At 40.6% G+C, this 18,355-nt stretch overlaps 1 protein-coding gene across 3 annotated transcripts in view; it reads left to right on the forward strand.

Annotated features, from left to right (window-relative positions):
• Nucleotides 1-18,355, forward strand: part of Sema5a (semaphorin 5A) — a 441,538-nt gene that overhangs the window by 412,675 nt on the left and 10,508 nt on the right. For all 3 annotated transcript variants that reach the window (XM_031359853.1, XM_031359854.1, XM_031359855.1), the window contains 5 exons: nucleotides 1,688-1,913; nucleotides 5,331-5,549; nucleotides 11,722-11,892; nucleotides 13,804-13,959; nucleotides 14,650-14,697. In XM_031359853.1, coding sequence (XP_031215713.1) covers nucleotides 1,688-1,913; nucleotides 5,331-5,549; nucleotides 11,722-11,892; nucleotides 13,804-13,959; nucleotides 14,650-14,697 — 820 coding nt within the window. The remainder of the gene's footprint in view (nucleotides 1-1,687; nucleotides 1,914-5,330; nucleotides 5,550-11,721; nucleotides 11,893-13,803; nucleotides 13,960-14,649; nucleotides 14,698-18,355) is intronic.

The following is an 18,355-nucleotide window of genomic DNA, read 5'->3' on the forward strand; positions in this document are numbered from 1 at the left end:
AGCAAAAATATAACAAAGCCATCAAGAAAATTTCTAAAACAACAACAGAAAAGTGTCAATTTATAGATTGAAATAGTTTTCCAAAATAACCCAAATACTGGTAGTTGATGAAGTAACTGCACTGCGAGATAATAAAAGCACAGAAAATGTTCCTTTCTGAAGGAAATTTATTTTCGACTTAAAGTTTTTACCAGTATTTTAATAGAGTGGCATGTAGATGTTATGTGAAAATAACAAGGCATGAAGTATTTGTCTTGAAGACATCCTTACTTCTGAATGCCACTACAGAATTTACTCCAGCAGAAAGGGAGTAAACTAAGGAGAGTGATGACTTTCCCAACAAGAAACAGAAACCTAGCCCAGAAATGCAGAGAATCCACCACAACCATTCTTGCCTTTCTATTGGGATTTCTTTGAAAATTCATACATGAATATGTTCTTCTTTATCCAACCTACCACAAATTTCCTCCTGTCATTTCTTCCACTATATCCAGACCTCCAAACTTCATATGCCTTTTTCAGAAAGGCTGCTGTGTCCACTTACTGTTTTCAATACATGTGTGGTCGTGGGACCATCTATTAGAACAAAAGTAACTTCTTACAGGCCACATCCTGAATAAAACTGACTTCTTACCCCAGCAGCCATAAATTGCCAATGTTCCTAGATAAGGATAGGGTATTATTAGTGTCTGTATCATCCATGCTGGGGCTGGATGGCTCAATCTTGTGCAGGTCTTGTGCATACAGCAACAGCCAGGGTGCTTTCACAAATGCAACAGTGCTGCCATGTCCTGAAAATGACTTAGCTCATGCTTTGTACTTGTTTACCAGTCATTTAAAACTTTACAGTATGCCCTTAAGTAGGTGCATTGTGTTGTTAGTTTTCTCCTAATGAAATCACTTTTATGGCTAGATGGGAGAATTGTGACACAGAACTGTCTCAAAAGTCCACTGTCTATTCCTCATTCTGTTTCTATAGTATTTGTTACCAAGTACATAGGTAAATGTGACAGGCATAATTTTTTATCATCTGTGTCCTATTTCTATCCCATCCAGGTAGTATTTCTCACTTGGTAGATCTTTAAAACTATTGTCTACTGAGTTTCCAGGCCCCTCCAACCTGTAGCCATATGGAGGCATGAAAGGATGGAAGAGAAACTGAGAAATGTCATAAGTTAATAGGAGGAATAGAGGGAGAGACCTTACAGGTTGTGCATTATTCCCTGTGCTATCTGGGTAGTCCATTATTCCAAAGATATGAATGTGTTCCCAAGGCTTCTAACGCCCATTAACCTCAAATTAAACCATCAAGGCTCTAAAGAGCATATTGTAGTTCTAACACTTTAATAAAACAGCTAAACAAACACCAAGATGAACAACCTATCATGTAAAAGGTAGATGTCTTTTTAAGAAGGTGCCAACTATTTTTCACATGCAGTTTTGTTTACTATCTCATGTTTATTGTCAACACAGGAGAAAACACAGGTTACTTTTGGAGATGACTTGAGAATTAAGTACTCTATTAGGGAACAGTTTAACATAAATGTGGCTTTGGTTATGTAGTTTTGAGTATCTAAGGCTCCAAATTTTTGAGGACCTGTGACATAGTGAAAAGGGAGTCTATCCCCTCTCCTCCAGCTACTTATGTGCTGTAGGAGTAAAACATGCTTTGTATCTTTACCTCCAGGAATACCAGCCTTGTAACACCAATGCATGCCCAGAGCTGAAGAAGACCACACCATGGACCCCCTGGACACCCGTCAACATCTCTGATAACGGAGGCCACTATGAGCAGCGGTTTCGCTATACCTGTAAAGCTCGCCTGCCAGATCCAAATTTGCTGGAAGTAGGAAGACAGAGGATAGAAATGCGATACTGTTCCAGTGACGGGACCAGCGGCTGCTCCACAGATGGTAAGGGGGTTCTGTGGGGACTTGCCACACAACCTTGTCTCTAACAAAACAGAAAAATAGGGGGAGCCCTTGATCAAACAATGTTGTGTTTATGGTAGATACGAAATAGTTTGTGTGTGATTTACTTAGCATAAAAGAACATGATGAAAATAGTAGTTGGAATAAAAATAGTAGCAGAACATTAGATTTCCCCCTTCTTTAAAAAACCTAAAGTAAACAAAGACAGTAGAAGTACATTTCTTTTTATAGCATAAAGTGACTTTTCTGTTAAGTAGCACACTTGATCTGACTAATAGTGCTTTGTCCTAGTGGTCTTGTTAATCCCTTCCGTGTGATTGTAGAAAGCCCAAGGTAGATCCAGTCCCACCCACTGCCTGGCCTAGGTACTAGCTGTGATGGCACCTGAGGCAGAGCACTTCTGGAGTTTATCAGTCTCCACTGCAGGAATGGTTGAGACTAGCTTCATTATTTGCTTTGTTCTTCCTTTTCTCCAATACTTGTATCCAATTGCAAAACATATATTCTAGTTCTTAAGAGAGATACTCGTGGAGAAGTCCCCAGAGGATGACATCATGAGAAAGACAGTTAAATCTCATGGCGGAGCATTCACAGGCATTTCTCAGAACTCTCATGATCGTGATATGACTTGATTCTCCCAACACAAGTGGAACATAAAGTGTCCTAGAACAATTATTTTCATAGACTGCTCTTCAGACATAGGGAGGGTCCTTCCTGTGATAAAGATTACTTATTGGAACACGCAGGTAGGATATGTTTTGTAAAGTGCGGTAGCGTGATGCTGTGGGAGAGGGGTGCCTCAGTGGGCCCATGTGGAGGCATCCCCCATGCTGAGGTACCAGCTAGATGAAAAAAAATGTGAAGTTTATTTGGGGACATGAGATGGGGGGATTGAAAAAAGAATAGAGACAGAGAAAAAGAGGAGACAGAGAGAGAGAGAGAGAGAGAAGTGGGAAGAGAGAAGTGGGGAGAGAGAAGCCAGGGTGGTGTGTGTGTGTGTGTGTGTGTGTGTGTGTGTGAGAGAGAGAGAGAGAGAGAGAGGCTAAACAGTCCTTCTGCTAGGCTTATACTTGGCTACTGCTAGATAACTGTTAGGTAAAGCCTAGAAGAAATGCTAACAAAGAGTACATTTAGAGAGGGCGGGCACTGTGAGTTTCTTCTCCTACCCAAGTCAAGCTTTAAGGGATAGGCCATACTGCTCTCATGTCCTAGGTCCCCAAGCCTTCTCTCGCAGTCGGTAGCCTACCTGGATAGCTGAGGAACAGCCTCTATTATCAAACACTTCACTCTCAAAGCATCCCTCTTCAGCCACTGTGCGTGCAAGTATTGACATATCTCAGATTGCTGTAGAGTTTAGCAGAACACTTTCCTAAAAGGGAGTCTATTATGATAAAGGGTTTTATGAAAATAAACAAACCACTTAGAACTAATAGCATCGCCTGAAAGGTGAGCAACAGAGAGCAGTCAGTCTTGCTTCTTTTATAAAAACCTGCTGTTGCCCAAACAAAAGATTTACTTGGAAATTCCAAGAAAAGGATAAAGGAGACCCAACTGAAAATATCCATTCTGTAATGGATGGTCTTGTCATTTCAATCAAGGTTATTAAATGAAATATGAGAATAAGAATTCAAAGATGAATTTCAGATACTATTCCATTTTTTCCTATTTAATCTTGTGATTTCACTATAATTATATCCCCTGTAATTTCATAAATACACCTATACCCTGTGAAGTTTTTTGAAGTCCATGTGGAAAACACATATCTTAAAATATTATTAATTCTTCATCTTAAAAATTAATGTTTAACTGATCATTCTTCATTTCATTTGTCTGATTTGGTGACCTTGTCACCAAGCCACTGACAGACTTTTTTTGTACAGGCCATAAACATTTATTTATTGTGGCATCAAAATGAAAAGTTGAAAATGAATCATGACATATCTTTGTAACTGACTTTATTTTCCTTTCCAAACACATATTTTTAAAATTCCTTCCATTGTCAGATACATATAAAACCAAAGCTAGTATGTTTTAAAGATTAATAGTATATATTCAGGAAAAAAACTATAATTTTAAAAAATAATTTTATACAAAATTATGAATTTTTATGAAACACATTTATAAAAAGATATCCTACATTTTATTAAAACTGTAAGCATTGTCCATGGCACAAAGAACAGCAAACAGTCTGATTTGATGGTTGTGAGTTCTAATGATAATCCTTATATCATGTTACTGATGGCTTAAAAACTGAAAAGTGGATTGATGTGCTGCTGGCCACACAACAGGAGGCTTAACTGTCCATCCATCCTTGTTTGTTTATTGCTAACCCAGAAAGCTCTGGATTGTTCCAGAAAGCTACTCCGAAAGCCTTTTCTCAGATAATCCTCAGGCCTGTACTTCACCATTTCTAAGCAAACAAGGAAGTTGCTAGAGATTATCTGTGGGGTTTGGGGGCTAGGTTGCTGGCATTTGGGGCTGGCTTGTTGGGGGCTGGATTGCTGGGGTTGGAGGCTTGGTTGCTGGAGTTGGAGGCTGGGTTGCTGGGGTTGGGGGCTGGGTTGCTGGGGTTGGGGGCTGGCTTATTTGAGGCTGGGTTGCTGGGGAAGTGTTCACAAAAGCACCACTGTCCTAGAGACAGTGAGTGAATGGGTTTAAGACTGTACTGGGCCGCATCTCCCTCAAACAAAAGGTGACTGAGTCTTGTTAAATAAGTTAAAGTGCTCAGAGCAGGCCTGACGCACAAGGAGTCTTCAAAAGACAATTCAATATTCTTGTAATGCTCACCTGCCCTCACCGCACCCTCACCAACACCCCCACTCCCTGCTGCTCCATTTTGTTAGCAAGCATGCTTGTTTGGGAATGGAATCTGGGCAAACTCTCTGGAGCAAAGGACTGTCTCCCTGGCCTTTGGATTCAAGGGGGATTAACTCTGACCCTTTCACAGCATGAATCCACACGGAACATGGTAACTGTTAAGAAAGAGGTCTAAGTGTATCCCTTTGTCCAGATGAAAGTCTTTCCTGTTACACCAACCCCATGGTGCAAAAGGACAGTTTACAGTAGAACTCTCGAGGGAAGGGAAGTGGAATCATGCTTTAGAGGCATCTACAAAAAAAAAAAAAAAAAAAAAAAAAAAAGGGCAAGAATTACCGATGAGGCATTGTTATCTTTAAATGTGTTAGCACATTCAGATGGATTGCTATGCGCATCCTAATTGGAAAGTGACTGCAGAAAAGAGTCTTGAGTTATTGGAGGCTGCCATTCAGCTGCCATGGGTTTTGGCTGTTGAAGTATGAAAGAGTTCAGTTGACTATCAGGGTAATTCTAGACATAAAACACACAGCCTATACAGGAATAAAAATCACCATAGAATCACACTCTGGGTTTCCTTGGCAGGGCTTTCTGGAGACTTTCTAAGAGCTGGGAGATACTCTGCCCATACGGTCAATGGGGCATGGTCAGCCTGGACTTCCTGGTCACAGTGCAGCAGAGACTGCAGCAGGGGCATTCGGAACCGGAAGCGTGTTTGTAACAACCCAGAACCCAAGTACGGGGGCATGCCATGCCTTGGCCCATCGCTGGAGTTCCAGGAATGCAACATTTTACCCTGCCCAGGTAAGTGGATCATGATGTGGGAAAGATTGGGAAAGCTGGGTGCTTACCGCCTTTGCCTTTAAGTACTGAAGCCACTGGAGACCATGTCCCTTTCGAGAGAGATATTCTAAAGAAGTGTGAGCAGTGATTGCAGCACCTGCTGGGAACTAGACAGAATGAAAGGAAAAGGAGTCCTGGATTCCTAACTCATCCTGACTATCTAGATCCAAACCACTTGTTGAAAATCTCTCTTTAGTCTCTCTTCAGGAATGCAGGCAGCTCACCTGTGGCTAGCAAGGTTCCCTTCCTATCCTGTTTGTTGTAGAGACAAATACAATATGCAATGAATTATATTATATAGTCTGATTTTTACAAGAAAGCACAATATTCCCAGGAACCACTTTGTCTTAGTTACAGTTCCTGTTGCTGCAGTGAAACACTATGACCAAAAGTAACATGGGGAAGAAAGGGTTTATTTCACTCACAGTTCCATAGCATCAAAAGGAGTGGGGGCAGCAACTCAAGCAAGATGTGAACTAGAAGCAGGAGTTGATATATAGGACGTGGAGGAATGCTGCCTACTAGATTGTTCTCTTGGGCTTGCTCAGCCTGCTTTCTAATAGAACAGAGGACCACCCCTCCAGGGATGGCACCACTCACAATGGGCTAGGTCCTCCCCCCCTTAATCATTAACTAAGAAAATACCCTACAGGCTTGCCTATAGCCTGATCTTATGAAGCTATTTCTTAATTGAGGTTCCCTCCTCCCAGATGACTTTAGCTTGTGTCAAGTTGACATAAAATTAGTCAACATATACTCAGATGTTATGATCCTAGCCCTGTCACTAATAGAGATGATAGTTCTTTGAAGTAGTTTGCAGAAATACATGTTGTCTCCAAAATAAGTGTTAATCACTTTCAGGATACAGACAGACCGAGCCTTTCCATTATGGCCTCTATCATGTCCATAGAGTCACAGATGCCACAGTAATATACCCCGGACATCAGCCAGCTCCAAATTCCACCTCATCATTTACATAGAGGGGCTCACCTCATGAATGAACCCCTCTAAGGACAGACTTCTTTTCTGGAGACTGGGAGAGCTATGTAGTGGGACCTGGCTGTCTCATAGTTGTTTCAGGCTCTTTAACACAGTGTCTCAAAGCCATTATAGCCCTGTCTCTATGTTTACTGTCTTTGCTGTAAGGCCCAGGAGGTTAAGGACTGCTGAGCAGGCTCACACACCACAGTTATCTTAGAGACCACATAAGCCTGCCACACCAAAAAATATCCGTGGGCAATTGTCAGATGATGAGGGAACAAAACACTGAATAATTGATCTTCCTTCAACAAAGCACATCATTGATTTGTACACTACATTTCTGAGCAATATGTGTGTGTGTACGCAAATAATGTTAGCCTGATATAGTCACTGATCTCTCGTTTTGTAACATGATACAATGCAGTGATGACATCAGTTGAAGACATACTAACTAGACTCCTAACAGATAATGTCAACCACTGTACTGTGAGCCTAGTATTGAGGGAGAAGTTGGTAGGAGCCTAGTAGGAAGGAGTTAGTGATTGACAAGCAGGAGTGAGAAATCCTGTTTAGGAGAGACTCATTCCAAATTTTGGATACATTGGTTTTAAGGGCATAACATTCTTAGGATCTATTCCTGTAGATAAATAGAACTTTCTGGACCATTTGAGTAAACTGCCTTATAAGAATTGAGTAAGCATTTGTGACTGAGATAGCAGGTAGATGGATGAATGATTAGATAGATGGATAGATGGATGTCTGGATTATTGTTTGGATGGGTGGATCAGTGGATGGATGGAGGGAGGGATGGATGATGGATGGATATATGAATATATGGATAGATAGGTGGATGGATGGTAATAGATTGATAAACATGTAAGAAAATTGAAATTAAAACCCCAGCTTTGTATCGCATGGTTTTCCTTTTGAAAAGAACTATTTTTTTTGAGTTGATGGTAAATTATACCATTACACCCTTTCTCTTTCCTCCCTTCAATGCCCCATGTGCCCCTTGCTCTCTTTTATATCATGACTCTTTTTCTTCAATTTTATTGAATATGTTCATAAATACTTAAATAAAATGTTTTTCAGGGCTTACCATTTGGTATTTGATAGCCAATTAGTGTGTTCTTCCCTGGGGAAAACTATTTCTCCCACTATCAGCATTTCTTATTTGTACAAAGTAGTGGACTCATGAGCTTTTCTCCTTCCACATTGCAAATGATATTATCCTTGTTTAGGTCAGATTTAGGCATCAGGTTGGTGAGATTTTATGAATGTAGCTTCGACTACATCCTACCGTACTAAGAGACACAGCCTCATACTTAATTCCCTGATCCTTTTGCTCTTACAGCCCTTGCCCCCACCTGTTGACAATATTCTGAGCCTAAAATGCAGTAGTCATGCTGTAGATATTATCTATTATGACTGAGCTCCACAATTTTGAATTTGCCCCATTTTTGTTCTCTGTGATGCTCTCTGTCTATCGCAAACAAAACTACCAAGAGCCACTTCTCTTTGGCTGTAAGTATAGATACTTGGAATATTAGATAGGAATTGTGCTGGTTTAAGAAAGGGACAGTTGTATGTTTTCCTCCAAGATCTATGACGTCACTAGCCCTGAGTAGTTGGCTGGTAGCTTCCAGTGCCAGGCATTGTTGTTGTTGAGTCAGCCTGAAGTCCAATTAGAGAGTTTTGCTTACTTCCAGGTATGTATATACCACTATTGCATCTGTAGAGTTATGGCATCGTAATGTTAATTTTTGTTGTTCATACATGTGTAGGACTATTGGTTGATTTTCTTCTTTGGAAACTTTTGTGGTACCTTCTGGATATCATGAAAACTAGTTCTCAGGGGTCTGGGTTTGGGGTTAGATCCACCTCAGGACCTCTGAACCCCAGATCCTGAAATAGATGGGTATCTTCAGAAGTAGGATACGTTACATCTCTAGAAGGAAACCAGGTACAGCATCAATAGCCTATATTTGGGGAGTCTCTTGGACAACCCTGACTAATAACTCAAAAGAGGGCTTTTTTTAGAACTATTATTAGATTTAGAATTCTATACATAATTTATAGCTCTTGTGAAGAGCATTGTTAGCCCAGATGGGAAATTTTTATTTACATACATATATACAGTAAATGGTATATATAATATATACTATAAAGTATACACATATATATTTATATGTGTGTATTTTAATTATTTGTAAGTATATAGTTAATAGTTATGATTCCTTATGAGTTTTTCAGACATTTTGCTACTATTTTACCCTCCTTCTGAATTTATCTCCCTCTGTTCTCCATAATTAAAGTCCCCATTTTCCCACCGCTTTCAGATCACATGTACTCTGCTATTCTGCTCTCTATTGCTCCTAGTCATCACCACTCCTCAATGGTCCCTCTCCACTTTCCTGTTTCTGTAGTTACTCAAGGTTATATACTCCCAGCTGACAATTTGGAGCTAAGGACTTCAGACTAGAGAAAACATTTGTCTTTCTAGGTATGACTCATACAACTCAATATGATCTAGAAAAGATCTGGTCCTCCCATTTACTGGTAGCCATGGTTTTCAATGATGTTTTTGGTCCTGCAGCTGTGCTAGTCCCCCGAGGCCCATGCTTGAATTTCTCCAGCTTCAGAATATTCTTCTTCAGACTATACAATTTTCCCAGCCAAACTGATGCTAAGATGCTGGGAAAGGTCACAGAGTTGCTCTTTCCCACAGCCCATGTGGAAAGATTCCTCCCCTGGGTGCTTGGAGGCAGCGTGGGTGTTATCACTAGATTTGAATCAGGGCTATGAACTTAAGCCAGGGAGAATGTCATAGTAATGTCATCTCCCTCTTTTCTAGACTCTAAACTTAATTTCTTATGTGCATTAGTAGCCTATGTGGATTCCTAGAGATGCTTGAATGTGGTCCTGGTCCCTGAGGGTAAATGTTTCTTGTCCACATCAGGGACAAGCATCATCTTAGTTTTAATTTTATTTTTGTTGACTTGCTGTTGAACCAAGATTATGTGTGCATGGCCTGGTATCTTAAAATAACTCTGTCCTCATTTTCTTTTAAAAGCCAAGATTCCTTTGTGGGATTGTTTATATCTTTCAAGAAGGGACTAGGCAAATTCGAGGTTGAATGTGTAAAGATAAACTTTTTCTCCCATGTCCTACAAAATTCCTAAAAATGTGAGCTACGAGGTTGAAGGAAGTGCTGCACCACTTAGGCTGAGCTATACGGCCAAAGGAAGATGTATTTAGAGCAACTTTTACCAAGTTTAGAGCATTTCCTTCTTAGAAAAGCAAAACAAAACCAAAAAAACCTTACATTTAACCCTATTCGGTTCCTAGTGATCAATTACAAAATCCACCACCATTTATTAATGTTCTCAGATATTGTAAACAGATCAACAGGTAAGAACACTTGCTATGCAAGCATGGGAATTAGGTTTGAACTCTCAAAATTCATGTAAATAGGCATGTCTGCATGTACCTGCAACCTCAGCATTGGGAGAAGGGATAGGCAGATCCTAAGAGCTCCCTGTCCAGTAAGCCTAGTTAAAATGGTAATGTGAGTGACAGATCCCATGTCAAGGAAATAAGACAGAGAGAGCATGAAAGCAAAGGGTGCCCAATTTCCTACTCTGGCCTTCGTGTGCAAGCCCATGAGGGTATAGCTGGGCTGGGGAGATAGCTGAGCAGAGGAGTACTTATCTTGAATTCTGGAAGCTCTGGCTCTATCTGTGACACTAATATAAGTATATACGTAAGGAGGTAAATAATAAAGTCAAGCGCATAGTAAAATGATTATTCTTTACCTTCGGAAACTGCTCCTGAGTAATTTGTCCCAACGCTGAGAGGCACATGACTGTTTCTGTTCATCCTGTTTTGATTTGTTTTTTCCTGCTGAAATTTGATGCAGCTGTAAAGACTTTAGACTGTAGACCTTGACTTACAAAGTTAGAGATGTGTATTCAAATGAGAAAAAAGTAACTTCAGAGTCATCCATAAAACCCAGCACAGTAAGCGTGAGTTCTTTTGATAAGATTTACCTCACAAGGTTCCATTTGTCATTCTTCTGTAAACAATACGGCCCAGGGAAACGGAACAAGGGCACAGGAACTCAAACTAGGACTCTGGCAGGTATGTTCTCTTTGGAGAACAATACAGAAACCTGTGGTTTGTTGGGGACACTGTTTTCTATCTGTAGCATCCTTACATCCTTGGACCTTCACACCAGGAGACAGAGAGTACAGGACTTCTACTTAGTGTTTCTTTGAAGGAGAAAAAGCCCTACTATTCCTCAGTGTAGAGGTGGGTGACCCGGGCTTCAGATTGCTGAAGAATCAGTACTACAAGTTCTTCATGAGCTGACAGGCTGTAAATGCACCACTTTATCTCTCTGAACACCCACAGTGTGACTGGCACTTGGGGGTTAATTATGAAGCTTTGTCTTACTGCCCTTCATCACTGTTGACTGTATTCTTGTCTTATTGTAGCAGTGGAGTATTTAACTAGAATTCCAACAAAGTCTTTTTTTTAACTATTATTGAACTATTTAATATATAACTTTCATTTCAACCAGAATAGTTTTTTTTGTAATTAATTGCTTTCTTTCCTTGAAAGAATAAGGATCTAAGCTTCAAGGTGTTTGTCTAATCTTCTCATGAACTGGTCTTACTTAGAATACATTAAGTGGTAATTTAAGCCATGAGCAGAATCCAACATGGATGGCAGGAATTATGTGACTTGTAAGGAGGTCTGTTGCCTGAATTATTGACCCTTAGCTTTAGAACTTTTCAAGCCAGCTAGATAATAAAAACAGCCAAGGTGAGAACTAGCTAGGTGTTACTTATTATTATGGCAAGTGATTCATTGTTCTGGGGCTAGAAACTTCAAGTCACTTACTTTGATAGTGCTTAGAAATTATATGTTTAGAATATTTTCTGAAGAACAAATAGAGGAACTAGAAGGCATTGGAAAGATTCTTCAAATCTGTATCTACCACCAAATAAGAAACATCAAATGCCCCCACACCATGAGTGGCTTTTGCTGTGTATACCACTGTCTTCTATATGGCATATCCTATCTCTATGAGTGTCATATTTGTCTGGTGGGAACTTAAGAAGTTCTATGTTTTTGTGTACTTTTCCAGTGGATGGTATGTGGTCTTGCTGGTCATCCTGGTCTAAATGCTCAGCAACATGCGGGGGTGGACACTACATGAGAACCCGTTCTTGTACGAATCCAGCCCCAGCATATGGAGGGGACATCTGCCTGGGACTGCACACAGAGGAAGCACTCTGCAACACACAGACCTGCCCAGGTACACAAAGCATTGGAAACGACATTGCATTAGTGCAAACTCACCTTTCTTAATTTTGAATGCTGAAATGAAGGATTGCAAGTCACAGTAAGTACTGAAAATAGAAGAATGGATGGCAAGTCAATCTCACATTGCCACCCCCTAATGTGATTTAATAACACACTGTTTTATAGCAAAATAGTTTTCACATTGTACTCTCTTCAGTTTACAAATGAGAAAGCATATACTTTTGGGGGGAGCATCTAAGCTACCTACCTAGGCAATATACCCCAACTCAACTTTGACCTTGCTAACTTACACTGATGCCTCTCACATAGCAACTTGCTTTGTTGGATGAGAGAGAAAATTGTAGAAAATAAATGGAAAGCAAACCAACATTTGTAGTGTCCCCACACTGGTATGTTGGACTCAGTGGAAAAATCACTTGTAGCTCCATTTTATACAGCCTATTCCCACCAAGCATGTGTTGGATGCTTAGAGCAAGTCCAGGAATGTTCGAGAGGAGCACTAGGAATTGGGGGAGGACAGTTCACTCAGGGTGAATACTCCGAGGTAGTACAATTGAAGAAAATATAATGCATAAAGTCCAGTGTCTTAGTCAGAGTTTCTATTTCTGCACAAAACATGTACAAGAAGCAAGTGGGGAGGAAGGGATTTATTCAGCTTACACTTCCACAAAGCTGTTTATTGCCAAAGGAGTGACAGGAGCTTATTCAAGGCAGGAACTTGGAGTCAGGAGCTGATGCAGAGGCCATGGAGGGGTGCTGCCTACTGGATTGCTTCCCCTGGCTTGCTCAGCTTGCTTTCTTATAGAACCCAGGACTACTTGCCCAGGGATATCACAACCCACAATGGGCCCTCCCACCCTTAATCACTAATTGAGAAAATGCCTTACAGCTGGATCTCATGAAGGCATTTCCTCAATAGAGGTTCCTTTCTCTGTGATAACTCCAGCTTATGTCACGTTGACACACAAAACCAGCCAGTACATCCAGTCAGATGTCAGAAAATCAAAACATAGGAAATAGCAGGAAATTAGTGATAGGAGGGAGTGAGCTTCTTCAGGACCATGGCTGGCAGAGCTCTGGGCCCTGTGGTTGGTATAAGATGTATCAGACAGCCCGTTACTCAAGACCTGGCACTCTAACATACAGAACAACTTAGGGTGAAAATGGAATACTTTCCTAGATTTAACTTTAACAGTGAAGTACTTCATTAATATATATACACAGGTATATTTAAAGGGAATTCACACCAAATTCTTATAATCATTCCAAAAACCAGTTTTTTATGCCTTTAAAAGAAAAAGTCATTTCATTTCTGTGAATCAATGCAAAACTTGGATTTCTAGGTGTCTCCCCACAAAAAAAAAAATTATATAGGGAAACGTCTTTCTTATATTGGTAAATATATTGGTGAATAAGTAATATGGAGAATTCATTCCTTAATTTAATGTATGAGTCTCATTCCTGTTTTTGATTGTCTCCCCATCTGGATGGATTGAAAAGTATTCCAACATGTTCTTCACCTTAGAGCAGAAACGTTCTGCAATACTTATGTTTTGGCCTTGACCCAGGACATTAGAATTGACTTTATTCATGTCACCAGGACCAAAATAAAATGAACTCATCCATATATATATGGATATATATGTATATGTATATATATCCATATATATATATCCTCATATGTGTGTGTATAAAACATTATATCTGGCTTAAATTTATTAGTATTTTTACTAATCCTTGTGTGAATTTATTTACTGGGTTGTTAGAAACTATGACCATATCTTATTTATGCATAGAGCCATTAAACTACAAAGTGGGAGAGTCTTAAGAGCGCTTCATGGTAATTTCATGTTGATCAGTATCATCAGGTAGCCATGCCTCTCCCCTCTTCTGGTCTCTGCAGAGAGCTGGTCAGAGTGGTCAGACTGGTCTGTATGTGACGCGTCTGGTACCCAGGTCCGTGCTCGGCAGTGCATCCTTCTGTTTCCTGTGGGCAGCCAGTGTTCCGGAAATACTACAGAGAGTCGGCCTTGTGTATTTGACTCTAATTTCATCCCAGGTAAGGGCAGAGATATCTATCAGTGTGAGCAGAGTCCTTGTAATATCCAGAGAGGAAATGACCCATTGGGTCAGGCTTCTATCTGCTCTTTGAGGCTGTCTTTGATGAATTAAAAATGATCCTGTCAACTGTTGTGGTTTCAAGGTAACTGAAATATAGATTTACAGGTAACTAGACTGGAATTTAACACTATGTCTTATATAATTTATTGATTCTAATATAGTCTGAGGATTTCGCTACAGAGTTTGAAAACTAATTGCTTGTTTTAAAAATCACCTTAAATTTTTTACTATGAAAATATGATGTACTTATTGCACAGAAAAAAGGGCCATTGTCTTCAGGTAACTCTCAGTATACCAGGGAACACAGATATCTGTCACTAGTGTGACAGACTTCTTGAAAAAGAGGTTGGTTGTTCCACAGGCTTCCTTTTTAAATGGAAAAATCAACATTCAGTTATCACAGGGGACAATGATTTTTTTATGCTGACCCTGTAGGTGTCCTGTTCTATGTACATAAACCCCTGAACACCAACTCTGTGCATAACTAACCAACGTCATGATAATTAACCAAGCTTTTGAACCTTAGACTCATATTGAATTTAAAATCATTGGTGCTTGCAAATGAAGCATGGATGCATACTTTCCTCCTAATTCCTTTGTGCATTTTGATTGGATTTTTGTTTTCCAGAAGTGTCTGTGGCAAGATCCAGCAGTGTAGAAGAGAAGAGGTGTGGAGGTGAGTTCTCCTGTTAAGAGAACTCTTGTGGGGACTCTGACATATGGCAACCGTTATCTTCCCAGCATGTTCCACCACTGGATGAGGATGCCAGGGCAGGGAAGCCCCTGACTATCCCCTCATGTTGGTCATGATGTCTCAGACACTGCACTAAATGCTTCTAGAGTGAGATATATCCTATCAGCAGCTTACAACGCTGCCACAGTATACAGTTCTCTGTGTGAGAGACTTGGAGATAGGCTTTGGAAGTTAACATTTTCCCAATCCCAGAAGGGAGACTTAGGGCATGTACTAATAATGGTCACCCAGCACAGGCTCTGGTGCTGTTTAGAATTAGCTTCTCTGATCATATTGTCATCAGGTATGAGCTAAAGGAGTTAGTCAGTCAGCATATCACTGCAACCAGATGACTGAAGAATAACAGTTTTCAGGGATTTTATATTGGTAATTGTCCTAAAAGAGTAGTAAATATTGGTTTTAATCTGCACTGTATATGTGGGGGCCTTGGAATTCAACGATATGGGGCTACTGTCTCATGTCCAACTGAGTCATACGTAAGGGGTGATTATCCTGGTAGCAGGATGCTATGGGAATTTTAAGTTGAAAATTGATCATAGAAAATGGATCCCAGTAGATCCCTGGGAGATATGCATGAGGCTTCCACTGCAGCCCCGTCAGAGGATACTCTTGGTCAGCGCCAGCATTTCAACCAGATGGAAATGCAAATTAGGAAGGCAGAGTGCACAATTTGTGCTCTGTCTTTAAAGAGGTCAATACAGACCCGAGGGTCTCATAGGTGTCACCTCTGGCTTGCTGCCAGGGTCTCTCAATTTCTTGAGCAAGTCAGTATCTAGCCTGCTGATGTTATTGGCTAAATCTCAGCAAGTGTGATTACTCTGCATTGTTAGGAAGCTGACTATTGTAACCTTAAAACTACTGGCTTTGATGTTCCAGCATAAGCAGGTAAATGGATCTTAGACTGTAGCTGATGGGTTTAACATAACTGATTGCCTACAATGAGTATTTGGGGAGGTTTAGAAAAATGTTATATATATGTTATCTTCATCAGTGAAAAAGTCATTCAAATGTTGTGCAGAAAGCAATCCAAATGAACCAACTGGATGATTTGTCTCCATTCTAGCCTTACTGTCCAAAAGCCAAAGAAAAACTGGGCTAATAACCAAGATTAGTAGGAAAAGAGGTTTGCTACCAAGACCGATGACCAGAATTCCATCCCTAGATCCCACACAGTGAAAGGAGAAAACTGACTCTTAACAGTTGTTCTTTGTCCTCCACATATGTATGAGCGCGCACACACACACACACACACACACACACACACACACAGTCACAGGCACACACTCACATACTCACATACACACACACATACTCACATACACACACACTCACATACACACACAAGCACTCACTCACATACTCGCATATACACACACTCACACACTCACATACACACACACATACACAATCTACAAGTAAATGTTGAAAAAAAAAGACAATGCATATTTTTAGGGAAGAGCCACAGTGTGCAGAATCTTAAGAGATTGAGTAGGCACCATTTTTCCTTCTGCAGAAGATGTGCTCCTATTGAGATTTCTTTCCACTTAGCTATTTTTAGTTGCAGGAGACACAAAGACTGAATAATCTCGTCATAAAGATGTCAGCTGGCCGCAGCTTCCCTGGGCACCTGCAGGAATAATTCATCTGACTAATGATGCACATCTGCATAAGGAGACCATTGTACATCTCCCATATGCAACAATGAAATATGAGTTATCAGGGAAGTAGAAAGTATTTTTATCAGTATGTGGCACTGACTCAGGGGAGTCCTAGAAGCTAAAATAGACAGAAAAAAAAAAAAAAACCTCATGTGAGATCAGCCTTGCTTCTCATCACTATAGCCACAATCTTCAGTAAAAACAACACAATTCCAGTGGTTGCTGATGGAAAGAGTGCAGAATACTTTATGCCACAGTCACATGTTTAGAGTCCTGCCACACTACAGTCTCTATGACGAAGCAAGAAAATCTCCAAGGCTTGGTCTTACCATTGAACATTCTTGTAAGATGTTCTCAATACATTATCCAGCCATACTGCTGTAGACTTCTATGGTGGGAACTTCACTGTTGGTTTAGAATTTCAGTACATCTAGGAATATATGTTGACCATTGCTGATAGTGGACCCAATAAGGGAGGTCAATATCTCAGGGATCTGAGTTCTTAGAACATGGTGTCCAGGAGCAGACAGAAGCATTATACAGGGGGAAACTCAAGGTAGGAGGGCATGCAAGAGATCTTCAACTTCTACCATGTATCACAGGTCAGGCCCTGATGACATGCTTCATGTTTTGAAGTTCAGCCTCTGCCCTGGTCTTCTTGACTTGGGACTTTTGCTGGGGCTAGGGATTCTGATAGAGCTCTAAGGCCCCAATGTTTAGTATCCATTGGCAAATGCTAGCAATCGATCTTTTCACAAGTATCAGAGCTGGCCTCGTGCTAGGGTGGAGCTTCTGCTGAAAGGCAAGTGTCAGGAATGGGTACAGAGGGAAGGTGGCTCTGCAGACTTCTAGAGAGGAAGCAAGCCAGTTATGTGTTGGGGAGTCAGTTATAAACACTACAGGCCCTGGGGATGCAGAGAGATCTATGTCTTCTCTAACACTCTCAGGGGCTTCCTCTACATTGGGGGTGTCCTTCCATGTCCACAGTGATGCTCAGTAGCTCTTCCATAATCCCACTTGGTTCTGAGGTTGACAGAATGTGGGAAGTCACCAGGTGATGCTGCATTCCATGATGATACTTGTGCGAGACAGCAGGGTCATCATATCCATGCTTCCTGAGCTGTGAGGCCATGAGGAGAACAACCTGAATACAGTTAGCCCTCTAGTGCTAGTGCAGAGAAGGAGAAAGGAAGCCGAGGTCTGCTTCACACAACTCACACTTAGCCCTGATCTGAGCACTACAGGAAGGTTGGAAACTTCAACAGCAGTGTTTTCCCAACAAATATGGAGGTTTCCAGATGGCTGTTTCTTAGGCATTCCAAAACTCTTGGTATGTTGCCAGGATGCCAATCAAACCACCCCTATTCCTGAGATACATATCATTGCAACTCACTTTTTTGGTTTCTATTGCCAATAACTCAAGGGAGAAAACTCAAAGAAAATAGGTGTCTACTAAGAAACAAACAATGGATCAAAAGAGAATCATTCAAGTCCAGCTTTAAAATTATCTTTGATGCTGTTATCATGAATCCTTTATTTCTTAGAGTAAGACAGTGTTTGTTTGTTTGTTTGTTTGTTTTTTGTTTTTTTTTATAAAATCACCTAAATACTAGTTAGAAGAAAAAAAAGTGCTCTACAGGCTAATATGCAAGTGACAAGAGGAGAGAGAGAGAGAGAGAGAGAGAGAGAAGAGACAGAGAGGAATAAGGCCGTACATCTTCTCTAGAAAAAAAAAAAACAGCCAAACTAACTACAGTAACAGATAAAGAAAAGGGAGCTTGGGGGGTTAGCACATGCCTTTAATCCTAGCATTTAGGAGTCAGAGGCAGGTGGATCACTGAGTTCAAGGCCAGCTCTACAGGGACAACTAGAACAGCCAGATCTGCGCAGGGAAACCCTGTCTTGAAAAACAGAGAGAGAGA

The sequence above is a fragment of the Mastomys coucha genome, unplaced genomic scaffold (genome assembly GCF_008632895.1).
Source record: "Mastomys coucha isolate ucsf_1 unplaced genomic scaffold, UCSF_Mcou_1 pScaffold8, whole genome shotgun sequence".
Taxonomy (NCBI): Eukaryota; Metazoa; Chordata; class Mammalia; order Rodentia; family Muridae; genus Mastomys; species Mastomys coucha.